The sequence below is a fragment of the Desmodus rotundus genome, chromosome 12 (assembly GCF_022682495.2).
Source record: "Desmodus rotundus isolate HL8 chromosome 12, HLdesRot8A.1, whole genome shotgun sequence".
NCBI classification, from domain to species: domain Eukaryota; kingdom Metazoa; phylum Chordata; class Mammalia; order Chiroptera; family Phyllostomidae; genus Desmodus; species Desmodus rotundus.
Genome location: NC_071398.1, coordinates 2,272,660 through 2,294,262, shown reverse-complemented (window position 1 = coordinate 2,294,262; position 21,603 = coordinate 2,272,660). Strand labels below are relative to the sequence as shown.

General features: G+C 53.0%; 1 protein-coding gene across 1 annotated transcript in view; it reads left to right on the top strand.

Moving 5' to 3' along the window:
• ITFG1 (integrin alpha FG-GAP repeat containing 1) overlaps positions 1–21,603 on the top strand; it is a 91,287-nt gene that overhangs the window by 21,698 nt on the left and 47,986 nt on the right. The window contains exons 7-8 of the mRNA XM_053914709.1: positions 15,077–15,138; positions 18,113–18,194. Coding sequence (XP_053770684.1) covers positions 15,077–15,138; positions 18,113–18,194 — 144 coding nt within the window. The remainder of the gene's footprint in view (positions 1–15,076; positions 15,139–18,112; positions 18,195–21,603) is intronic.

Sequence of the window (21,603 nt, the reverse complement as noted above, 5' to 3'; positions counted from 1 at the left end):
TCCCCAGAGCCCCTTCACCACACTCGGCAGGTGGAGCATCCGCAAAACGCCAGTTCGCTTGCTTTGTATGTCTCCTCGCCCTGTAGCATGAATTCCGCACGGGCAGGGGTTTCTGTGTGCACTTGTCTCTGTCTCTCTGGTGTCTGGAACAGCGTCTGGCACCAAGCAGGAGCTTGATGGCTATCTGTTGGACAAACAGTCACAACTTGGGGGGTAGAACAGGCCCTGAAGACCCCCAGCAGGTTGATAAGTGCTGCAGCTGTCGCTGATTGGCCAGCCTGTTTCAGCTCCAGATTTCGTGGCTAACAAAGGAAGCGCTTGTTGAAAATGGCGTTTGTTTGCACAAGTTCAGACGTGTGTTTGAATGGGTTTTCGTTTAAAATTCCACAAGGAGTATCTCAGGATTACTTACAAAGCTTAGGAACGTGGGCTATGGGAAGCGGATGTAGAAAATAAAGGAGACATTTTTTCGAGAATCTTGTCCATTTTTCTAAAAAATACAAATTAAACCATTTCAATCCTTAACATAGCATAAGGTTACCTTATAAACCCTTTCTAAATGCATTCCGCTTGAACCGATTCAAATCCTGTTGGAATAATTGTGGATCTTTATCAGGAAAGATGGAGAGCCCTGCTTTCTAAAAACTGCGGCTGAGTTTCCAACGCTGTCCTCCTGCTTCCGGAGAGGACAGCGCACGGGGAACAGGGGGTAAGGGACGCTGGTGCAAGCACCCACGCAGCCCCTGGTGCTCACACACGTTTGCCCCCAACGCACTGGAGTGAGACCCTCTGGGGCCGTTCGTCTGTTACAGTGAGGTCGCCCTCCCTGGCTCGGTTCCTAACTGGTAGCGCCTGCTGTGGGGACCTGGGCTTCCTCACCTTTCCCCGCAGACAGCCTGTCACAGGTGGAGTCCGATCGTCACTGTTCTTGTTGACGCGGACGGCACACTTCCGCAGCGGACTGCCGGGCCCCAGAACACAGCTTGCCTCATAATGTCGGCAGGCCCGCGGCACGCTGCCACCTGTGGGCCTCAGCCCCCAGAAACCGTAGAAAAGGGGGGCTGACTTCCCAGTCAGCTGAAAGTACAATGATCATACGAGGCACAACAAGACCTTCACGGGGGGAGGGAAGCATGGGCATCTCGCAGCACATCGAAAATGCACTTTGTAAACATGCGCCGCGTGAAATCGAGGGAGACCTTCTGAGAGCCGAGGGCAGGGGAAAGGGTGGGAGGGGCCGGAACGGTTTTTGCGGGAAAGCTCTGGCGCCTGAGGTGAGTGTCTCACAGCGTTTCCTTCTTAGAGGAGGGAACTAAAGTGTAGCACTTCACCTGGTAGCCCTGCTCCGCTTACCCTTTGTCGCGTTTTCACTGAGTTTATTATCTATTATTAGACGATGCCAATTAATTCACTGGCGCCTTGGTAGCATTTGTCATGCACTGTGCAGCCTGTCTGGTAGCCTGAGCCCTCAGCATCCATCTGTGAGGGGGAACCACGTACCCGTGCTGACCAGAAGCGCAGGGAGGAGCCCTCTCTCCTTCCTGACGTGGAAGGCTCTTCCCGTTGCAGCTTATCTGGCCCGATCCGTGCGTGTGGTCCAGAGAACTGGGCTTCTGGGCCCGATTCGCGTTCGCTAAAACTCAGTCCGGTGCAGCAGCAGTCCCGGCTGTACAAGGAGCACCACTGAAGTCATCGCCGCTCCCATGTCTCGGGGCCCCATTTGGTCACCGGAGGAGTTAGTGACACTTTCCCGATTATCATTCTGAGCGGGGTGCCCGCCAGCAAATTGAATTTCTTGCCTGTCAGGCAGGATCTGATTTATCGGGGGGGGGCGGTATTGTCTTGGTGGCCTTGCTGGGTGTCTAATTTATTTTCAGGGAGAGGAACGGAGAAGGCAGCCTGAATCAAGTTAATATTTTCTTCTTAGGGACAGATCGCCTCGGCTCTTCCAGCTTTTACAAATGACCGTCATTATAGGAAGTCACGGCTAACCAAAGCGAGCCGCGCGAGCGTGCAGCCCAAGCAGAGCGCAGCAGGCCTGGGAGGGGGAGTTGCTCGTGGCTCTTCTCGAGAGCCCGAGTCAGCGCCACGAAGGCGTTCAGTGGCCGTGTTTGCCCCTCATGAGGAGTCCCAGACTCGAGCTGTGCAGTTTTCCCGGGAGCGTTAGATGCTGTGCAAATTCACGCCTTTTCTCTTCCCCGGCCTCGTGCTCCCTGCCTTCTCGTCCCTCAGCACCTCTGCACAGACACTAGGGAAGAAGAGAGGAAATTCCAGTTGTCCGTGTTTTTCTGAACTCGTGGGAGTGGAGGGGTGCATGTGGCCGTGCTGTTAAAAGCAGTGTCACTTACAGCCTGGGTTCCAGGCTGCCCCTCGGGTGCCTGGTTGGACAGCCAGTGCAGGCCGCTCTGTTCTCAGGATGGGGAGTCAGGGAAGCATCGAGCGAGTGGGTCATGCTTCCAAGCGCTCGTGAACCGGAAATTCCTGATCAGGCTCCTGTCCAACACGCAGCCTCCCAACTCGGACATGCCGTGTGGTCGCTTTCCTCGGGGACCTGCAGGGGCTCCTCTCTGTCCTCTGACTTAGATGCTGGCTCCTCAGTCTGCACCTGGGGCCACTGGCCTCCATGCCAGCCTGCACCCAGAGTTCCCCTCAGGCACTCCACGCTGCTTTCCTCAGTGGGCCCTGGTTTCCTCGCTGCCAGGCCTGGGCCCTGCTGCCTCCTCTTCCTGGGGTCTCTCAGCCACAGCCTGTTGGCATGGGTAGCTGGACACCTTCTTGTTGCGGGGGCTGCCATGCTTCGCGCCCCGTCCCCACCACGCCCCTCTCCTGGCCCTGTCCGTGGGCGTCATGGCAGCGTGCTACAAGTGCACGTCCCCCCTGACTCTGACACGCAGACACTCTGTCCTCGTACACCCACCCAGCCATTGGAAGAGCACGTGTTGTCACCACCAGTCAAGCCCTCTGTCCCTCCCTCACAGCGTCCGGGCTGTGTCTTCATTTTGTCAGTTTGAAATGCAGTCTCCCTTCTCATCCTGCCACGTGTCGGGTGCTCCGTCTCTCCCCTTCTCCTCCTTCCCACCCGCCACCCCCGGAGAAGGGAGCGCAGGCACTTCAGCAAACACCTGCCACACCCCACCCTGTGGTGGCAGTTAGCAATGTGTTTGCTCCCGGTAGCCCAAGAGGTGAATGCAGACCTCCCTCCTTGCCCCGCCCCCACACACTTAAGAAGATGGGAAGGGACCCCTGCGTGTTGTCTGCTGCTGTCAGGTGCACTGAAGCAGGTGCATCTTCCTGGCCAACTGCGCAGGTATAAACGGGTCAGCAGGTGGGTCAGCAGGTAGCTCCAGCGCGGGGCCGCCGTGGACCAAGGGCCTGTGGCGACATTCAGGACAGGCTGTGTTACGTGGTTGGGCGTCTCCCCGCACCCGCTTGCTGAGTACAGGTGTGCTTCCACCTGACACCCAGGTTGCATCTGCTGACCATGGGCACAGGCAGCAGCATGGGGTTCTGCACAAGTGGAAGGGGTTCTGAGACTCAGCCTTTCTGACGACATTCTGCAATGCAATATCTTCACTATTAATAGAAGCTGAGAGAAGAAACTTTATCTTTAAGCAGCACTCAGTCCCCCTAGATGCTCGGCCCGCACCAACTCCACAACAGTAAAAATAGAGCGTTTTGCTGCCATCACACAGCGCGCTCCACGCGGCAGTCATACGCCCCAGACAGCGACTGCTCGTCTCCGAAAAGCCCGTTTCGGTCCGCGTCAGTAATGGACAACACAGTGCCGACATCCCGCGGCTGCTGGTCCTTAGTGAGTGTAGGCTGCAGTACAGACCGAGACCAAGCTTTCCGCAGTGTGACCTGCTGGGTCTTTGCGCCTGAGTGACAGTTACTGGCATCACCAAGCAGCAGGTATTATGCTAATCGACTTAAGCGATGGCGGTAGCTCATCATGTTTTTAATACCCAGTGTAATGAATGTACAAGAAGGAGCTTAAATTGTTTGAATTATCATCTAGTCAACATTCAAGATGAACTAAGTCAATTTCTCTCCGTTCTACTTGGTTTACTATGAACTTCAGGTCTATTAACTTCAAGTGTTCTGGACCTTGAAACTGGCATTGGTGCACTTGAGAAAAATATAAAATTAACATTCTACTTAAGTCATTTTGGCCAAATGTTTACATTTCTCATAGTAGAAATTACCTCTACTCACAATGGACTGTCACTTGGAATCATACCTGTCCCAGCCTGCAAACCCGAGTGTCTGAAGGGAAAATCTAGTGGCACCATTCCAGCCCTTCCTGAAACCCCGGGGGCTGATTGTCCACTAACCTGCCTGGAGAGCCAGCTGAAATCACGGAGTGAGAAGACATTTAATCTGTAATGACAGAGGCTCTCATCTCGTTTCAGAACCAGGGATCTCAGGTACCATGCATGGGAGTCGGAAGCCTTGCAAATATTTGCGAATGCCATTAGCATCCATGCGCAGAAATACAGTCATTAAAACGTGGGGTAAATGGAGCTAAACGCATATAGGATGATGTTTTACAAATTCAGAGGTCATCTTTTTTTTTTTTTCAATTTCTTTTTCTGAAAGAACCTTCATTACAGGGCCTCTGACAAGTCCTAGACATTTGCCCTGTTCTGGGAAACCGCGTGGTGCCTGGGACAAGACCTCCCGTCTCTCCGATTTCTGCGGCCTTTGCCTAAAGCAAAATGGGATTTTGTTTCTGAAGTAAACCTTGAGTGGAATTAGCCCGTGTCAGCGCGTGACGACAGATTTCAAAGCGGAGCTGTCGGGGGCGCAGAGCGAGCCTGGGCATCGCAGGCTGTCAGCTGACTTCCGCCTGCCCATCAATTAGTAATGAGGATCAGTGAGCCAGACACACACAGGCTCTTTCCTTTCTTGAAAGCTGCACAGACTGTGTCTGCAGGGTGGCTCGGTTGAACCCCGCTCTAATTCTTCTGTCCTCTTAGGCCCGAGTTATGTTTTTATGATCATTAAACGTGTGCGAGGTGAAAGAATTAAATGGGCTGTAGAGTGTGAACCACTAAACACGGAGGAATGCGTCCTGAGAGCCTGCTGCTCCCAGGGAAGCCCCTCCCGGTGCCCACAGCATCTCCGGGGTCCCCCGGAGCCCAGGGCCGTTCCAGTGCACACGCCAAGGGACACACGTGCTCACTGGCCCGGAGGGTGAGGCCCCGTCTGTGCGCACCGTGGCGGACTCGGTGTGGGATTTCAATGTGCCGTGGCTGCCTGTGGTTTAGGTCGCCCCCGCACAGAGACGACCACACGCCTGAAGGGGTCTGTCTAGAATCCCGCGGTCTTGTGTGTGATGATGAACTTCACATTCACGGCAACGGAGTCACTTTGTTAATGAAAATTTCCCGTTTCACTTCACTTCTCACTCACGCACGTAAACATTTACCACCTAGCCATTTTTAAGTGTGCGTTTCAGTGGCATGAACTGCGTTCCCTATGTCCCCCTCCTGAAATTCTGTCCCCGGTAAGCGAGAACTTGCCCTTGGCTGCTCCCGCAGCTCCCGGCAACCGCAGCGCACCACTTTCGTCTCCGGGAGTCTGGCCGCTCGGAGCGTCCCCTCGAAGTAGAGTCCCCGAGGAGCTGGCTTCCTGTGTCTGCTCAGTTCACTACCCTGATGTCCTCCGGGCTCACGCGTGTTGAGGTGTGTGTCAGAACCCCCTCTCGAGGCTGAGTTGTATTCCTCTGTGCGGATACGCCGCCTCTCTTTCACCCACTCGTCTGTCAGCGGGCGCTCGGGTTGCTCCCTCGCTTGGGCTCTGAATAACGCTCTCACCTGTTGGGGGCAGGTAGCCACACGTGCAGTTGCTGGGTCACATGGCAGTTCTACTTTTAGTTAAAAATGGCTTTACCATTTTCACTCTCACCACCCATGTACCAGGGTCCCAGTCTCCCCAGGGACTTGCCAGCATCCGTTATTTTTTGTTCTGTGCACAGCAGCCATCCGAAGGCTGTAGTGCGGTGTCTCCTTGTAGTTGTGAGTGCGTCTCCCTAATGTGTAGTGACGCTGAGCTTCTTTTATGGTCTTGTTCGCTATTTACATATCTCTTTGGAGAAGTCTCTCTTCAGGTCCTTTGTCCCTTCATTAATCAGGTTGTTTTTGTTGCTCTTGCTGAGTTTTAGGAGGTTTTATGTACTCGGATGTTGCTCCTTTATCAGATATATGATGTGTGTGTGTGTTCTCCCTGTCTGTGGGAGGCCTTTGCTCTCTGTTGTCACTGCCTTCTGGTGCCATTTTTAAAGTCTCTCCCGAAGTCCGGCCCGTCTGCTGCTTCCTCTGTAGCACGCGCCTTCAGTGTTCTCGCCAAGAACACCTTGCCAGACCCAGCACCGGGAAGCTCTTACTCGGTGTTACCTGCGGGGTTCTCCACTTCCGGCCTGAGTTCATTTTTGTGTGCGGTGTTAGACCAGCGTCCAGCCTCCTTCTGCCACGTGTGGAGACTCAGTTGTCTCCCTGTGACTTGCTAGAAAGACGTGTCACTTTCCCCCACTCAGCGGCCCTGGCGTTTGTCTCAGAAATCATTTCACCATCATTTTAAGGGTGTGTCTCTGGGCTCTCTCTTCTGGCCCACGGATTTTACGTCCGTCCACATGCTAATATCGCCCTGTTTTGGTTGCCGCAGCTTTGTAGTAAGTTTTGAACTCAGAAGTGTGGGTCCCCCAGCCTTGCTCTTTCACAGGATCTTTTGGCTGTCCGCGGGTCCCTTGAAACCGCACCTGACTCCTAGCAGATCACTCTCTCAGTAACATGTGCTAAACTTACAAAGCCTCCCTCGAACTTCCTGTGTGGCCTAACAGCCAGCTCTTTCTCGCTTTTAGTTACGCTGTAGTCAGGTTTTCGTCTCAGTAGGTGGTGTTCGATTTCCCACGTCAGGCCCTTTGACATTAAAAAAGAAAGGTTAAATCTCTTCTCGTTGCCGCGAATGCTCATAGCATGGCCTTTAACAGCACTCTCCTGTTACAGCTGCATTCTGCTTTTCCACGGCGGAGAAGACAGTTAAAGAAAGTTAATTAGAGGTTTTCTCGTCACCGTGAGGTTTGCTATTTGTATTATAACTGTCTACTTGCCGTGTCGCTAAGGATACACTTTTGGAGTTAACATTAAGTTTCTTAAATTACTTCACGTAGCTGTGGGAGAGGAAGCTTTAATGCGTTTCATATATACTTAATTTCCATGTTTAATCACTGTTGTACTTGTTTTTGCTTCAAAAAATATATTTATAATTTCACACGTGAAGTTTAATTAAATTTCGTAATCTTGAGGAACTATTTACTTCTCACAATTATCATTTACTCAGATTTCGTATGGGTGTGTGAGTGATTTTATTTTAATAGTTTTTTTATTTATTTTTAGAGAGAGGGGAGGGGAAGGAGGGAGGGGGAGAAACATCAACCGGTTGCCTCTTGCTCATCCCCAGCCAGGGACCTGGCCCCAGCCCAGGCCTGCGCCCTGCCCGGGAGTTGAACCTGCGACCTTTCAGTGCATTGAGCCACACCAGCCAGGGCGAGCAGTTTGTTTGATTGTCAGGTGTCCTTGGGGTGTGTGTTATAGTGATAAGGTAAGCGTTACCTGATACTGGTTTCTGAGTGAGTCAGAAGCCAGAAGTATGTCTTACTATTTGAATAAGTTGCTTTAACTTGCAGTTTCTTAATGATTATTTGGTTTAAGCTTATTCCCTACATAAAGAGGGTTATATACAGTCAAATGTCACGTGTCGGTCATCGCAGCGTGTCACCAACGTCCGTGCCATGCCTTCTGACACTGCAACTCCCTGTGACGCTCCCCTCTGCTCAAGTGTCATCTCCTCGGCCCAGCCCCTGGCACTCACTGGCTGCGGGGGCCCCAGCACAGCCGTGGCTATGTGGCGTGTCCCCCGACCTGTGTCCTCCAGGGACAAGACGTCCCTTCGAGGCAAGGAGCACACCTCAGCTGTGTTTCTCCAACACCTGGGTGCCGGGCCCAGGGGAGGCGGAACAGGGTGCTGGGTGGGTGGGGGGCGTGCCACAGAGGAGACCTTCTGTGTCCTACCTGTGTCCTAGACCTTAGAGACCTTCTAGTCCTACCACACCCTTCACAGGCCACACCCTTCACAGGCCAGAGTGAAGCCCAGGCAGGTTGGTGCTTTGCTTTGCTTTGCTTTCTGGGATTTATTACACCTTAAGTATTTTATCAGTACAGTGCTCTGGATTCAGCACAAAAGTTCCCTTCCAGTAGTTCCAGAACGATAGATGGATTATCTCATTAAGGACGCTGTCATTGGTGGCAGAAAGCTCCTCTCTGGTGCTCAGCAAGGGAACCACCCAGTTCTGGAGAAGACAGCACATAAATCAAGAGTCTGGACTGGACAGGGCCCCGTGGCCCACAGAGAGGCACGCTCGTGAGTGTGGGCTCAGCCATTCCACGAGGCCCGTTGTGTGTGCTGCCCCGTGCTGCCTGTGGGTTGCGAGGGGTTTGTCTGCCACCCTCGGCTACGTGATGTGGAGTGACGCTCTGCGGGGCACTCTGACACGGCAGCTGCCTGAGACAGGCCGTCGGTGGCCCCTCACACACGATAGGGCGCGCACAGCCTTAACTGGCCTGCGCCACTTAAACGAGTTACTTTCAGGCTGGGTTGATTTCGAGTGACCGGCCACTGCTTCTGTGAGCAGTCTGAGGTTTCTTCTCTAACCCAAACCCCCTGAAGTAGGAGCCCATCATGTAGTGAAAATTAAGGGTTCTGTTAAAAATGAAGTAACTCGGGAGACAGAAATGCGTAAGAGATGACGTCTGATGGGAAAGAACTTCAGCATCAGTGTAGACAAGCACAGTCTTCTCATTCAGAGCCGCAAGTACCCAGAAGCCCGAGGCGCCCTGTTTCCCTGCCTACAGAGCCGCTTTTGGACAGCAGTGCTTGCGTAAGCAGCTGCTGAAGAATGAGCAGACGGACATCTTTACATCAGGCCTAGGCGGACGTGGTAAGAGCGGATCCGGTTTTGAGTAAAAGGGGAATAATGGGAATAGATAACCACGTTGTATAAACCGAACAGAGGCAGACCGACTTGCCTGCCCCAACAAAAGCACCAGGGAAGTGTCATCCTGGAATTTGTATCATTAAACATCATTCAAGTTCACTCAGGGGAAGCTGCTGTGATGAGCGCTGACGGAAAACCTGGACATCTTAGGGGGATGAGCGCTGGGTCCGTGTTCCGCAGCTCTCTGTCCTTCAGGTCCTCACCCCCGATGAGTCCCTTACCTCCTGGAACTCGGGCTCTGCGGGCAGTTGGTGTGTCTGCTGTCGGAATCTTGAATTAATGTCTGTTAATCCCAGGAAACCTGACGAGGTGGGCACTCTCACACCCGCAGGCTCCCCCAGTCACTCGGGGCCCTGCCCTCCCTGGAGCAGAGGAGCCTTCAGTCAGATAGACGTGTGCCGCTGGGCTCCAAACGTTCCTGAGTCTTTAAAGATCTTTAACTTTCCGTCGTCACCTTCGCTACGTTTCTCTTGGAACGTCAGCGTACAGGTAGAAGAAGTAAGCCCCTGTGATGAAAGCACAGCGATCAGAACACAGCCATTCCTCGTCCGCCGACAGTGCTCGCACAGCGGCCAGCGCCACCCCTCCAACGAGCCACTCCGGGACCACTCGCAGGAAAGCGTCTGCCGGCACACGGGGCCAGCAGCCTGCTGCTGGGAGTTCACTGTGTTCACCTACGGTTTCCACGCTCACACGTGATCTGAAGTAAATTCAACTTCTCTCCCTTGCAGCGGAAGGCCTTCTGACCGTGATTTGGCTGCTGGGGGAAGGCGGGCAGGACTGCGCCTTACTTTCCCCTGCAGGAAGGGCTTTCGGCCCCCAGTGCCATGCATCCGTCCCAGAGGGTGCGTCCGAGGCTCTCCCTGTGCGCTCCCATGTCGGAGGCGGTCAGAGCTCTGCCGAGCATCCCGAGTCTCCTTCCGGGCCCGGGGCTCCAGGACAGGGGAGAGAGACAAGGGGCAGGGAAGTCTAGAGGAGGTCATGAACTTAAAACTGACACTTTAAAGTGGTTCCCAGTTGAGACTTCCTCCTAAGAACAGGACCTTGCAACCGGGGACCCAGTCAGACTGGCCCCTGGGTCGTGCTGCCGAGTCTACATGCCCGGGCAGCCCGCGGGCAGCGCGATTTGACCGGGGGAACCCGGGTGCAGGGCTGGTTCTCTGCAAACAAGTGCACCCAGAGCCACTCTGTCCGAGGCTTCACACTGAGTCTGCAGGTGTGGCCCCTTTGTCTTGCCCATAATGCTTAAAATACTGTGAATTAGATCTTAATATTTTAAATATGTCACGTTTTTAAATCCTATTTTCTTAACAGTAACAATTGGCCTTAGCTAGTTGGAACTGTCCTCTTGGGTCAGTGGTGGGCTCCTTTTGGCTCATCTGAGTCCCCTACTTCCTCCTGTCCCTGCTCCTGAGACCCTCCGTCACTCAGCGTGCCCTGTGCCTTTTCACAAGCTGCTCACCTCTGGCGGACCTACCTGAGGGGGAGCCTCATGCTCGCTGGGTTGGAGTCCACGGCCTCCGAGCTGCAGCGCCTCCTTGACCTGCTCTGGGAGTGGGGGCGGGGTTGGCACTCGCTGCTTCACCCCAGTGATGAACACTCCCGTGCCCTCAGCCGCTTCTTTATGAACGAGGGAGGCAGTGAGAGAGATGTGCGTTCCATCCCCTTAGGCCGACCCTACCCTGAGGTGACCAGGCCTGAGGGAAACCGGGCAGGAAGCAGGTCAGAGGCCCGCGCCAGCGTGCGGTGGCCTCCGGCTCAGCACCAGAACAGCACCCTTGACAATACCGCTTTGAACCATTCTCTGCGCAAACACCGCAAATGCCATATTAACGGCGTTTCCCCCAAATCCACTAGTCACTCCTCCTTTGGAAACGCAGTGACAGTCAGCATCCGAGGACAATTTCTTTATGCAGGGACTCCAAATAACATTGTAAATACTTTTAAAATTTTTCCTTGGAATAGTTTCCCTAAAATGTTGAGACGTTACACTGATCGGACACAGCGCCAGAAATCACCGTGCTGGCCTCCCTCCATGCCAGTGTGCCATTTCTGCAGCTCTGAAGGGCCGGGTGAATCTGGGGAGTCACGATGTTGAGGCTTGTCACACGGATGCCCCTATTCCTCAGGTCAAGCATCACACTTTCCCAGCTGGGCCCTACGCCTCGTATAGCAGACCAGCTTGGGTTGAGCATTTAACCGTCTTGGGAGCAATTCCGCTCTTCCCGTTAAGCCTTGGTCTGGGGCCTCAGCTTTCTTTGTCCTCCTGCCAGGGCAGAGCCTCTGCATGCGCTGCCCAGGGGCCCTCCGGCTGTCGCACTGAGCCGTTAGTTTCTGCCCGCCGTGCTCAGCCTTTGCGTCCTCACTCCCTCAGTTGAGCGTAGGGGTGGCCATCTAGTGCCGCGGTCTGCGCCCTCAGGTTTACCCGGTATTTCTCATGGAGCCTGAAGCGTCACGCCCGCTAGTGTGTCGCCTCCCACCCGAACACCGCCCACCACAGCCCCAGGAGAAGAGAGTGCGGCTGTCCACGCTGCTTCGGGCCAGCCCCGGGCCAGCCCCGGGCCAGCGGGTACCACACCCAAGTCCCAGCATCTGCTTCCCCGAACCCTGTCCCTACCGCTCTGGCAGGGCTTCCCTGGGCAGCGGACTCGGAGATGGGTTAGCGGGCTGGAAGCTGAGTTTGGGGAGCACTGTTACCGGCAGTGCCCCCGGAAGGGAGGGGAGGAAGCAGAGGCAGGCTCCCACTTGGGGTCAGGCTGTGGGCGGAGCCGCCCTGCAGGGCTGCCGAGCCTTGCTGTGGGGATGGGGGTGCGGCCTTTGGCCAGGTGGGCCTTCCAGCCAGAGCTGCTCTCGAAGGCCTGACAACCAGCTGTCAGCAGCACCTCCCTCCCCGGGCCTCCGGCTGCAGTCCTAATGTGGGGGGAGGGCAGCAACCACTCCAGTGTCACTGAGAACATTTCCTTTCCCTTCACTGTGCGAATAATTGCTCTGAACCGGGTGGGAGGGTGAGGACGTGATGGTGGTGTTGACCAGAATATTTCCTAGCTCTTACTTTACTCTCATTTCATTCAAAGCCTGAGGCATCGTTCCTCATATTGAATTGTTAATAATTAATTATCACTATTTTTATTTCTCCACAAAATGAATCATTTATTTTCTATAACCTCTGTACATGATTGAATAGCGAAATGAATTTTTAAAATCAATTTTACAAGGTACTTCCAATCCCTTATCTCATGTCACTGAGTTTCAAAGTCTGAATAAATAGCTAGTGAAGCTATGAAAATACAATCGGCAAAGACCATGTGTTATAACTCTTTTAAGTTTCTAAACAGGAATGAAACCACAGGAATCCCATAATATATCATCTTTTATGCAGCTCTGTTGAGACTAAGACAACATCAAGAGGAAGAAAACCATTCCATTGTTTTTCCAGGAATGGTGATAGATGGCTGGTAGCCGGCCACCCACCCTGCCTCTGCTTGGCCGCGGGGTGCTGACGGAGTCAGCCCTTCCTATGCAGCGCAGCCCCCGGCCTGCTCGGGCAGGGAGCCTTTGGCCCCTGGCTGCAGAGACGCCTCCTCATTTATCCTCAGATGGGTTAAGAATGTCAGCGGTGTGGTGTTTCCGGTTTAAAATGATTCTCTGGCATCCTATTAAGTAAGCATAATTGCGCCTGTCCTGGATTTGACTTCTTTCAGACAGCTCCGCGCTTGTACCCACGGCTCTCCGGATTCTGCAGAATGTCTGTGGCTGTTAATCCCTAATCACTTCCTAATGCTGATTGTCCACAGTTTCAGATAATATAAAAATATAACAGCTTTTAAACATTCTTAGTACAGTAGTCACTGCCATAAGTAAAAATTAGAAAAACTCATTTTCATGAAATGCTTTAACATAAGACCCTTCTTTCCAAAGACTTCCCACCTGAAGATGCAACAAAGTGACTATTTTAGACAGCCCAAGCAGCTTGGCTTCAGTGTAGCGTTTAGTCACTCACCAGTCATTTGAACACGCACCATGTCCAAGCACATAGGAACCGTAGAAATAGGAAAGTCCATCAGGCGTGACTCCTCCCCGAAAGCAGCTCGGGTGAGAGGGAACGAAACCAGAATGTCACAGTGCAGTGTGCACTCGGCCCCGGGGCAGTGGGGACATGATCGTGGAATGACAACGCAGGGACAGCTACGCCCAGGCAGAGCAAGGGCCCCCGGGAGGGGTGGGGACAGGTGCGCTCATTTTGAAGACTTGGTTCACCAGGCAACTGGGCGCCACGCAGAGTTACTGGTGTTTCTGGTGCGGGAGAAGCAGGAAATGCGTCTGGGAGCAGTGGGCCGGCCTTCCCCTGACAGGTGCGGAGGCTCACCCTGCGTCCTGGAAGACGGGAATGAGGCCTCGTTCGTGCTTGTGTGTTTCCCTCATGCTGGAGGGGCGCGGGAGGAGGAGAGGAGACAGCGTTTGGGAGACCTCCTGGATTGGGGGCGTCAAACTCCTTTTCACCGGGGGCCACAGCAGCCTCGTGGTTGCCTTCAAAGGGCTGAATGTAGTTTCAACTCCTTAGCAGTTGAGTAGTTACATTTACACCGTCCTCAAATCATTTCGGCCCTTTAGAGGCTACCACGAGGCTGCTGTGGCCCCCAGTGAAAATGAGTTTGACACCTCTGTCCTAGATGAGTGTGGAATAAACGCCTCATTGTGGGCGTGCGTTTGACAGAGGAAAGAAACCGTCTTCGTAAAGGACCGCGTTTCTGTGTCCTGGGCAAAGCCCCCTCGCCGTGGTGAGGATGCACCAGAGGTGGTGACTCAGGGACGTCAGGGGCGGGGTTGCTTGCTGTGTCAGTTGTGCTGAGTTCAACTAATAATAGAAGCCTGCAAGTTACTTAGCTTCGGGGGGATTTTTGCAACATCTTTATTGTAATTACTACAATAAATAATTATTACTACTGTAATAAATTAGCTTCATTAAATTCGTATGAAATCTTTACAGAAAGCACATTAAAATACAAGTAACAGTTTTCTAACCATATTTAATGGGGAAAAAACCTTTTCTTTAAAGTAGCCATGGTCTTACGTTACTCTGAATAATTTCCATTTTTAAAGCACAACAGAATAATGTCATTGTAACACTCCTATGAGTCAACTCCTCGCTCTAAAACTCTCAGAAGTCGCTGAGCAGAACCGCCCCCGAGCAGGCGTCGCCCACGCTGCCCCAGGAGCGGTTTGCAGGAGTGGTGCGTTCGATCTGCCGTCGGCCTGTTGTTGTGATTCCATTAAAATTGCTGTGCCTTTCAATGAAACAACTTCCTTTAGTTAGAATGTATGGAGGTCATTTTCTGCTACTCAAAATTTGAAACAACCTGCCGTTCACTTAATATGGGTGCTGGTGATCTTGGATGCTGTAATAGTGTGATTTAAAATAAGGCTTGAACCTGAGTGTGACGCGTGCTGCTTTTAGGGGGAGGAAGCAAAGCGTGATTATGATGAGAATATCATGTCTTAAAATGTGGTCTACCGTATGTTTAAAAAACAAAATTTCAACCGAGTAAGTGTGAAGCCCTATGGGCTTTGTCGGGTGGTGCGTGAACTGGGCGGCCTCTGAGCAGCAACCCAAAGGGCCCTCTGAGGGCTGCGCAGAGTGGGAGGGCTCTGCACTCCAAGGGGAGGGGGGGCAAGCGGGCTGTCCGTCCAGGAGGGGAGGCTCTTTGGGACGCCTGGACATCGTCTCTTCAGGGAAGGGGAAGGGTGTTACTGCACCTTCTTCCTGGGGGCTGGGGGTGCCCGTCACCTGTTACCCAGGCCACCCCCCTGGTGCTGGGACGCTCCCTTTAGATGCATTTTCCTTAATTGTAGGCATACAAGGTCATCTGTCTTTTCTTTGATGGTATCCAGCTCATTAAAATGTAACTTAAAATATGTTTGAGCACAACTGGGTGAACAGCTGTTTTTATGTGTTGCACTTCTTCCTGTGTTTAAACACACATATCAGTAAAAAACTTAACAATGCGATTATTTTCCTTCTAGATTTATTCCTCACGACATTGTCTGCCTCGGGTACCTCCCAGTTTGAGATATGGAAAAATGTGGTAAGAAATCTTTTCTCTGAAGCATTTTTAAATGACTTTCTGTAAGAGCGCGCAATTTCAGAAAGTAAAACGAAAGCGGTCGCTTGGTCGGTTGGCAACTTTAAGAGCCTTTGGTTGCATTGCTGCATTCAAACTGCCGACTGTTGCTGCTGAAGGAAGTGCGTGGTTCAGCACCAGGTCCTCCGCAGGCGCCCAGGCGGGCCTGCCGGTCATGCCACTGGTACGAGCTGACGCCGCTGCGCCTGTTAACAGGGCGCCTGCTGGGCTCTGTCAGCTGCGGAGAGAGGGACTGTGGGGTCATCTGTCCCCAGGATGCTGTAGTGAAGAGAATCCTTTTTGAAAGACTAATCCCTCCTCTCTGCCTTGAGGCTCATATAAAAAAAAAAAGAAGAAGAAAACAGATACTAAACCTATCGCCTAGGCGACCAAGAGCGAGGAGTCTTTCCCTAATTATATATATATATTTATGTATTTATTTATTTTGTTTTTAATTGCAAGTAGAAAATTCCCAAACCGAAGTCATTTTATTTTATTTGTAGCTTGATATAGACTATATGAAAGAGTAATCCATGAAGAATAAACCAACTAGATCTTAAAGCTGAATTTCAGGTTCCATAGGAAAGGACGGGCCAGGTGGGCCTGCTGCCACGCACCCAGTCCCGGGCCCTCTCCTCCCTCGGGCTTCGGCTGTCAGAGGGTCCCGGGCCCTCTCCGCCCTCGGGCTCCGGCTGTCAGAGGGTCCCGGGCCCTCTCCTCCCTCGGGCTCCGGCTGTCAGAGGGTCCCGGGCCCTCTCCTCCCTCGGGCTCCGGCTGTCAGAGGGTCCCGGGCCCTCTCCGCCCTCGGGCTCCGGCTGTCAGAAGGCCTCCTCCGAGGAGGGCTTGTGAGGGTCCAACGAGATGCTGTGTGTGAGGGGCCCGGCACGCTGTGGGCACTGAGCAGGTTTTAGGTTTATATCTCTTCATTTCCAGCTATTTACCATTGTCTTTTATTCGATCCACATTAAAGCCCTACCACTTATAGGTTTTTATTAAATTGCTGATGAAAACTAAGCAGATGTAAGAAAGTGCAAAGCACAAGCTTGTGGAAGGAGAGTCATTAGCAGCTGCCCCTGGCGGCACAGGGTGAGGGGCCGGGCTCCGGGGTGCAGTGCCACTCCGCTGACGGACTGAACGGGCCGCTGGCCCTTCTCTTTAACGGGCCACGGGGGAGGAGGAAGACCTCTGACCCAGAAGGATCTGGCCTTGTTTCTGGTACTGCCTGTTAAAAATGTCGCCGGCCCTGACTGGTGTGGCTCGGCGGATCGGGCGTTGTCCCACAGGGTGAGAGCCAGGGCACACACCTGGGCTGTGAGTTCGGTCCCAGTCGGGGCACGTGCGAGAGGCAGCCAGCGCTCCTCTCTCACACTGGTGCTTCTCTCCCTCTCTTTCTCCCTCCCTTCCCCTCTCTCTAAATATACATATTTTTAAATTTAAAAAATGTAATTATATTTGTTTTTCTGATGATAGAAATATGGTTGTTATATTCTTAGTCATTACATCAAATCCCCCACTGCTGGGGATATTTGTTTTCAGGTGGCCTTGAAAATAATACTTCAATGAACCTGGAGGTATAAAAGTGAGAAAATCAATCATTCTGATTGGTTAACTCGATCCGGTGCGCAGGGCAAGCCCTGATTGCAAATAAAGGTGATGCGTGTGTGAGATTATGAAACACTCTTAGGTGCCTAGGCGGACTCACGGGTAATGCAGTACAAGGCTCGGGAGGGGAAATCTTCATGAAGTGACTAGATTTTGACTGGGACCTGTTTTCCCTTTATTCTCGTTTTCTTTAAAGAAAAGTAACAAGTTGGCTTTTGGACAGTGGACGGGAAGGGCCGGTTTGATTGTGGAACAGCTGGTCGGGGAGGCACACGGTGCCCGTTACTGCCAGCGAGGGCGCAGGTTGGCTTAGAACTAACTGGCTCAGTTAGAGGGTAGGTTTCGTGACCCGGAGGCTGGTGCCCGGTTAGAGACGGGGCCCGCAGTTTGCAGTGACACCTGACTGACCCATCGGGCAGAGCCCATCCTAATCTGTCCCTCCACTGACCCCTTACAGACCCCTGTCAATGGTGCGTTCCCCCACCATCAGGGTAGTGCGGCCCGGCGGCTGTCCCAAAGAGATGCCCTTCTCAGTGGACGCAGGACTGGCACTCAGGGCCTGGGCCCTCCTGCCGGCCGAGTCTGCCCACTCGGTATAGGGGAGCGCCGACCTCATCTGCGTGAAGACCTCATCTGCGTGAAGCGGGTAGACAGCGGCAGGCTTGTCTTTGAAAATAAGAGTAGCCACGTGTCACTCTAAAACGTGGCATCTCCTCGGAGCGATACCCTTGACAATGGCGCTTACTGATTCACTTTCACCGAATGTTAAACCCGTAACTGACTCGATGCTGAATGGAAATCGACTTACGGAGGTTTGGACTGCCACATGGGGTGAGGACGGTGGTGGCAGTGACTGGAAGTTCGAGTCGACAAGGTGTGGTCTTGGCCCTGCGTGTCAGGCCCTGCACGCTCTCTTCTCCAGCAGTGAGGGGCGGGTGCTTGTGGCTCTTCTTCCTCTGTGGGCCTGGGGAGGCGGCAGCTCGCACACAGGAGGCCGTCGCCGGGGAAGTGCTCGCTGCTCCCTGGTGGGGACGCACTGTGAGGTCACGTGTGGAAACACTTCCAGTGTTAAACACTTAGAGATTTAACAACCCCCCAGTGGGCAGTCGGGTCCCTGGGGCAGCATGGAGGGCAGCCCTGGGAGCCGCACAGACCCAGGTCTTCGTCCACGCGCGGCGCTCTGTTCCATGGCGACAGGGAGTGGTGCCTGGTGATGGTTTATGCGGCGCAGCAAAAGCCTAAAATTACTGATTTCCCTGCTTTGGTTAAGACGCTGTACGTCACACTTGACAAATGAATTACGACGGCCTAATCCAAAATTTCCCACCTTTAACAGGATGGAAACTTCTCTCTCGTCAGCGAACTTCAGACGCCGCAGACCCTGGCGGTGGTCGGGCAGTCGGCCTTCGCGGACTTCGGTAAGGCTTTCCGTCTTCGGCTCTCCCCTCTCCGCGACCTGGTCGCGGTCCTTCCCCGCGCCAGTGCCATTAGATCACTTCGGGCCATCAGAGCCGCGGCGGGTCAGAGGTGTTGTGCGTGGAGTGCGGTCGGCTCCGCGGGGCGGGGAGGAGCAGCGTGTGCCCGGGGTGTCGGAACTGTCGTTTGAGCCGGGGGGCCTGCTCGCAGGACGGCCTTCGTGTGCGTCCCAGCCGTGGGCCCAGCATGGCTGAGCGAGTCGGCCTGGCCTCTAGAAGCCCGGCTGCAGAAACCTTCCTACCTCCCTGTTGACACCAGAGCAGAGCCACGTCCCTCGGGGACGGGCAACGGGAGGACCGGGCGTCTCTGCTGTCCGCACACCCCACGCTGCCAGGCACGTCCACGGCAGTCAGGAGCTGTCAGGCTCCAACGCGAAGGGTTTCTTTTGGTGGGAAAGCCGTCCAGATGGCCGCCACCTGCGTTCTGCCCACAGGCGCCTCAGCCCGTTCCCCAGAGTGCGGGTGACAGGTCCCCATAGCCGCCGGCCCCCATTTCCCCTTTATAAAGTGCAGTGACAACTGTGCCCACCTCACCGGGCTCAGGGTGAGAGCACGAGACGCCCCTGGATCGTCAAGTCCCTCCCTGGGTTTGCTGCTGCTGCTGCTCTGCTCAGGTGACGACTCAGCTCCTGTCCCGCGTCACAGAGATGCCGCGGGGGCCTGCGAGCGTTGCCTGACGGGAATTTCAACCTGACATGGGTCTCCATGTTGGACGGGACTTTGGCTTCATTGCGTTGCATATTACTTTGCTCTAGAGCCCGTTTCTGGTGCCTAATTTACAGTCTTTGACGCAGTCACGTGTTAGAACACATGACGTTGTTATTTTTTAACTGCTGACCGACCTGAGCGGGGGGGGGGGGGGGGGGGGGGGGTCAGTAATGACAGTCCCCGCGAGTCTGTCTGCCGGGCAGCGCGCGTGGGCCCATGTGAGTCTGGGGCTCGCAAGCTCCCCGAGCCTGGCTGGGGGCCTCCGGTCACAGTGGTTTGTCCGGGATTGGCGGGGGGGGGGGGGCGGGGGGGGGGGGGGATAAGTGCCCTGCTGTCAACAAAATTATTAGTGGCTTTAATTTTTTTAAGTTGCACTAAACATAGACATTTACAAGTTGGTATTTTTAAATGTGCAGAATATAGGATATAGTCAATTAAGGAACACTATATTTCTTCCCTATTTTTAATAACTTGAGGTAGGATATGAGTAAACTTTTCTTAATGTGCCAATAAACTTTAAGTGAGTATCCCACAACGTCTACTTAGAAGTCCTTGTATTCTTAGTTGAGTATTATAAAAAAATAAGACTGCGTGAGTCCCAAAAAGCAGATGGCACTGAATAAGTTATGAATATTAATATGTACAAAATATGCATTTTCCTGTACATCTGAATAAGTCTGTGAATTGCACCTTGCCCTTTATCCCCCCCCTCCCCCTTCCGCTGAACCAAAGTCAAGGGCGGTGACTGACAGGCGGGAAGCAGGGGGTCTCAGAAGTTCACCACTCACTGTGCTCGAATAAGCACACGCTGCAGCTGACAGGAAGGGCCCCTTCCAAAACCGCGGGCCTGAACGGCTCCCAGCTCACTTGGGTTGTCTAGGAACAGAAGGTTTTTACAGCTCCGATGAAGTTTTTAGCTCCTAACATAAAATACTAAAAGATATTTTTAAAATCGCTTTAAAAGTAGGCCATGCTGGTATATCCAAGACGATGTGGGTAGCGTGGTTCGAAATTACTTCGGGACCTTTAGCAAATACAGAGAGGAAATGACTACAGTCACGCACTGCTTGACGGCAGGGACGCGCTCTGTGACACTCACGGTGAGGTGATTCTGTCGTTATGCAAACGCCATAGGCTGCCCATACCTGCACAGAAAGCTACCCGAATACCGTAGAGCTGTAGCACGATGGGAATACGTGTGTAGCTAAGCCTTTCCAAGAGCTGTGTAAAAAATAAAAAATGGTGCGTCTTTGTAGGGCACTTACCGCCAATGGAGCCTGCAGGGCTGGGGGTCGCTCTGGGTGCGTGAGGGTGCGTGGATGTGAAGGCCGGGACATTGCTGCGCACTGCCGTAGACGTCACAAACACTGCACACTTAGGCGACACGGGATTTATAAAGTAACAAATTAAATCAAGCACGAGAGGAAATGAGGCGGTCCAGAGATGTGGTGAGCAAAGGTGTGTGAGCGGCTGCTGGCGTTAGCACGGTGTGACAGTGAACTCGGTCTTTAAATGGACACAACACGCTGAATTAACGATTAGACGTGTGTATAGTGAACACACAGGCCAGTGGCGTAGCTGTTTATAATTAAGTGTTGTGTGCTGTGAAAATTGCATGGGCGGTACTTTTATGACCTTCCAGTTGCGGATTCAACCCCTGGCTGGGGCTCTAAAGAGAAGGCAACCAGTCAAAGTTTCTCTCTCACAGGGATGTCTCTCTCTCCCCCTCCCTCTTCTTCTCCCCTCCCCTACCTCTCTAAAAGCAATGAAAAGACATCCTCCGGTGAGGATAAAAATAAAATAACTCCATAGAATGTTACAGAGCCAATAAAAATGATGACCGTGAAGATTTTGTTAGAGAACAGAGCAGAACAAGATGTTGTACAATATAATCACCTTTTAAAAAAACAGGCTCAAAAGAAATATATCAAAATCATAATGGCTGTCATAAAGTAGGGTAATAGGTTATTTCCTGTTTTCCAGATTTTCTGTTGTGTATTAAGATTGATTTAAATACTAATTTAATAATGAAAAACTCATTTATAAAAGACCAGCAGTTAACAATGGCAAGAAGGAAACCTAAGTATGTCCTTAAAGCGTCGTTGGGCTTTTTTGTCGCACTACCTCTGAGTCTTGTCCTCGATCCTGTCCTCGGAGCTCCCTGACCCCTCCTCTCCAGAAGGCCACACACCTGCACCCCAGCTTTCATGCCCATGCCAGACGCCTGTTACGGCTGAAATGGCGCGCCTACTGCGTGTCAGACAGCCAGGGTCTTTGAGGTGAGGGCCTTGCCTTTAGGAAATTTGCAGCCTAGGGTGGAAGACGAAAGACAAATGTGTAAAAAAATAGCAGGATAAAAAAAATTGCTGCTGCCGCACGGGGGAAACCAGAGCGCACCTCGCGGTCATGGTGGAGTCGGGGCCGCCAACAAGGTGCCACAGGGGCTCCAGTGCAGGCTGAGCCACAGCAGGGCTCGTGGGGGACTCCAGAGCGGAGTGGCTCCGGTAGATGGCAGATAGGGGTGTGACCGTGGGGCGTGGGCGTGAGTCCGGCTTGAATGGGGTGTCTGTAAAACGTGGAGATGTGAAAATGGACTGTGGACGCGTCAGGTGACCAAGGGAGTGGCAGAGAGACGAGTGTTGCT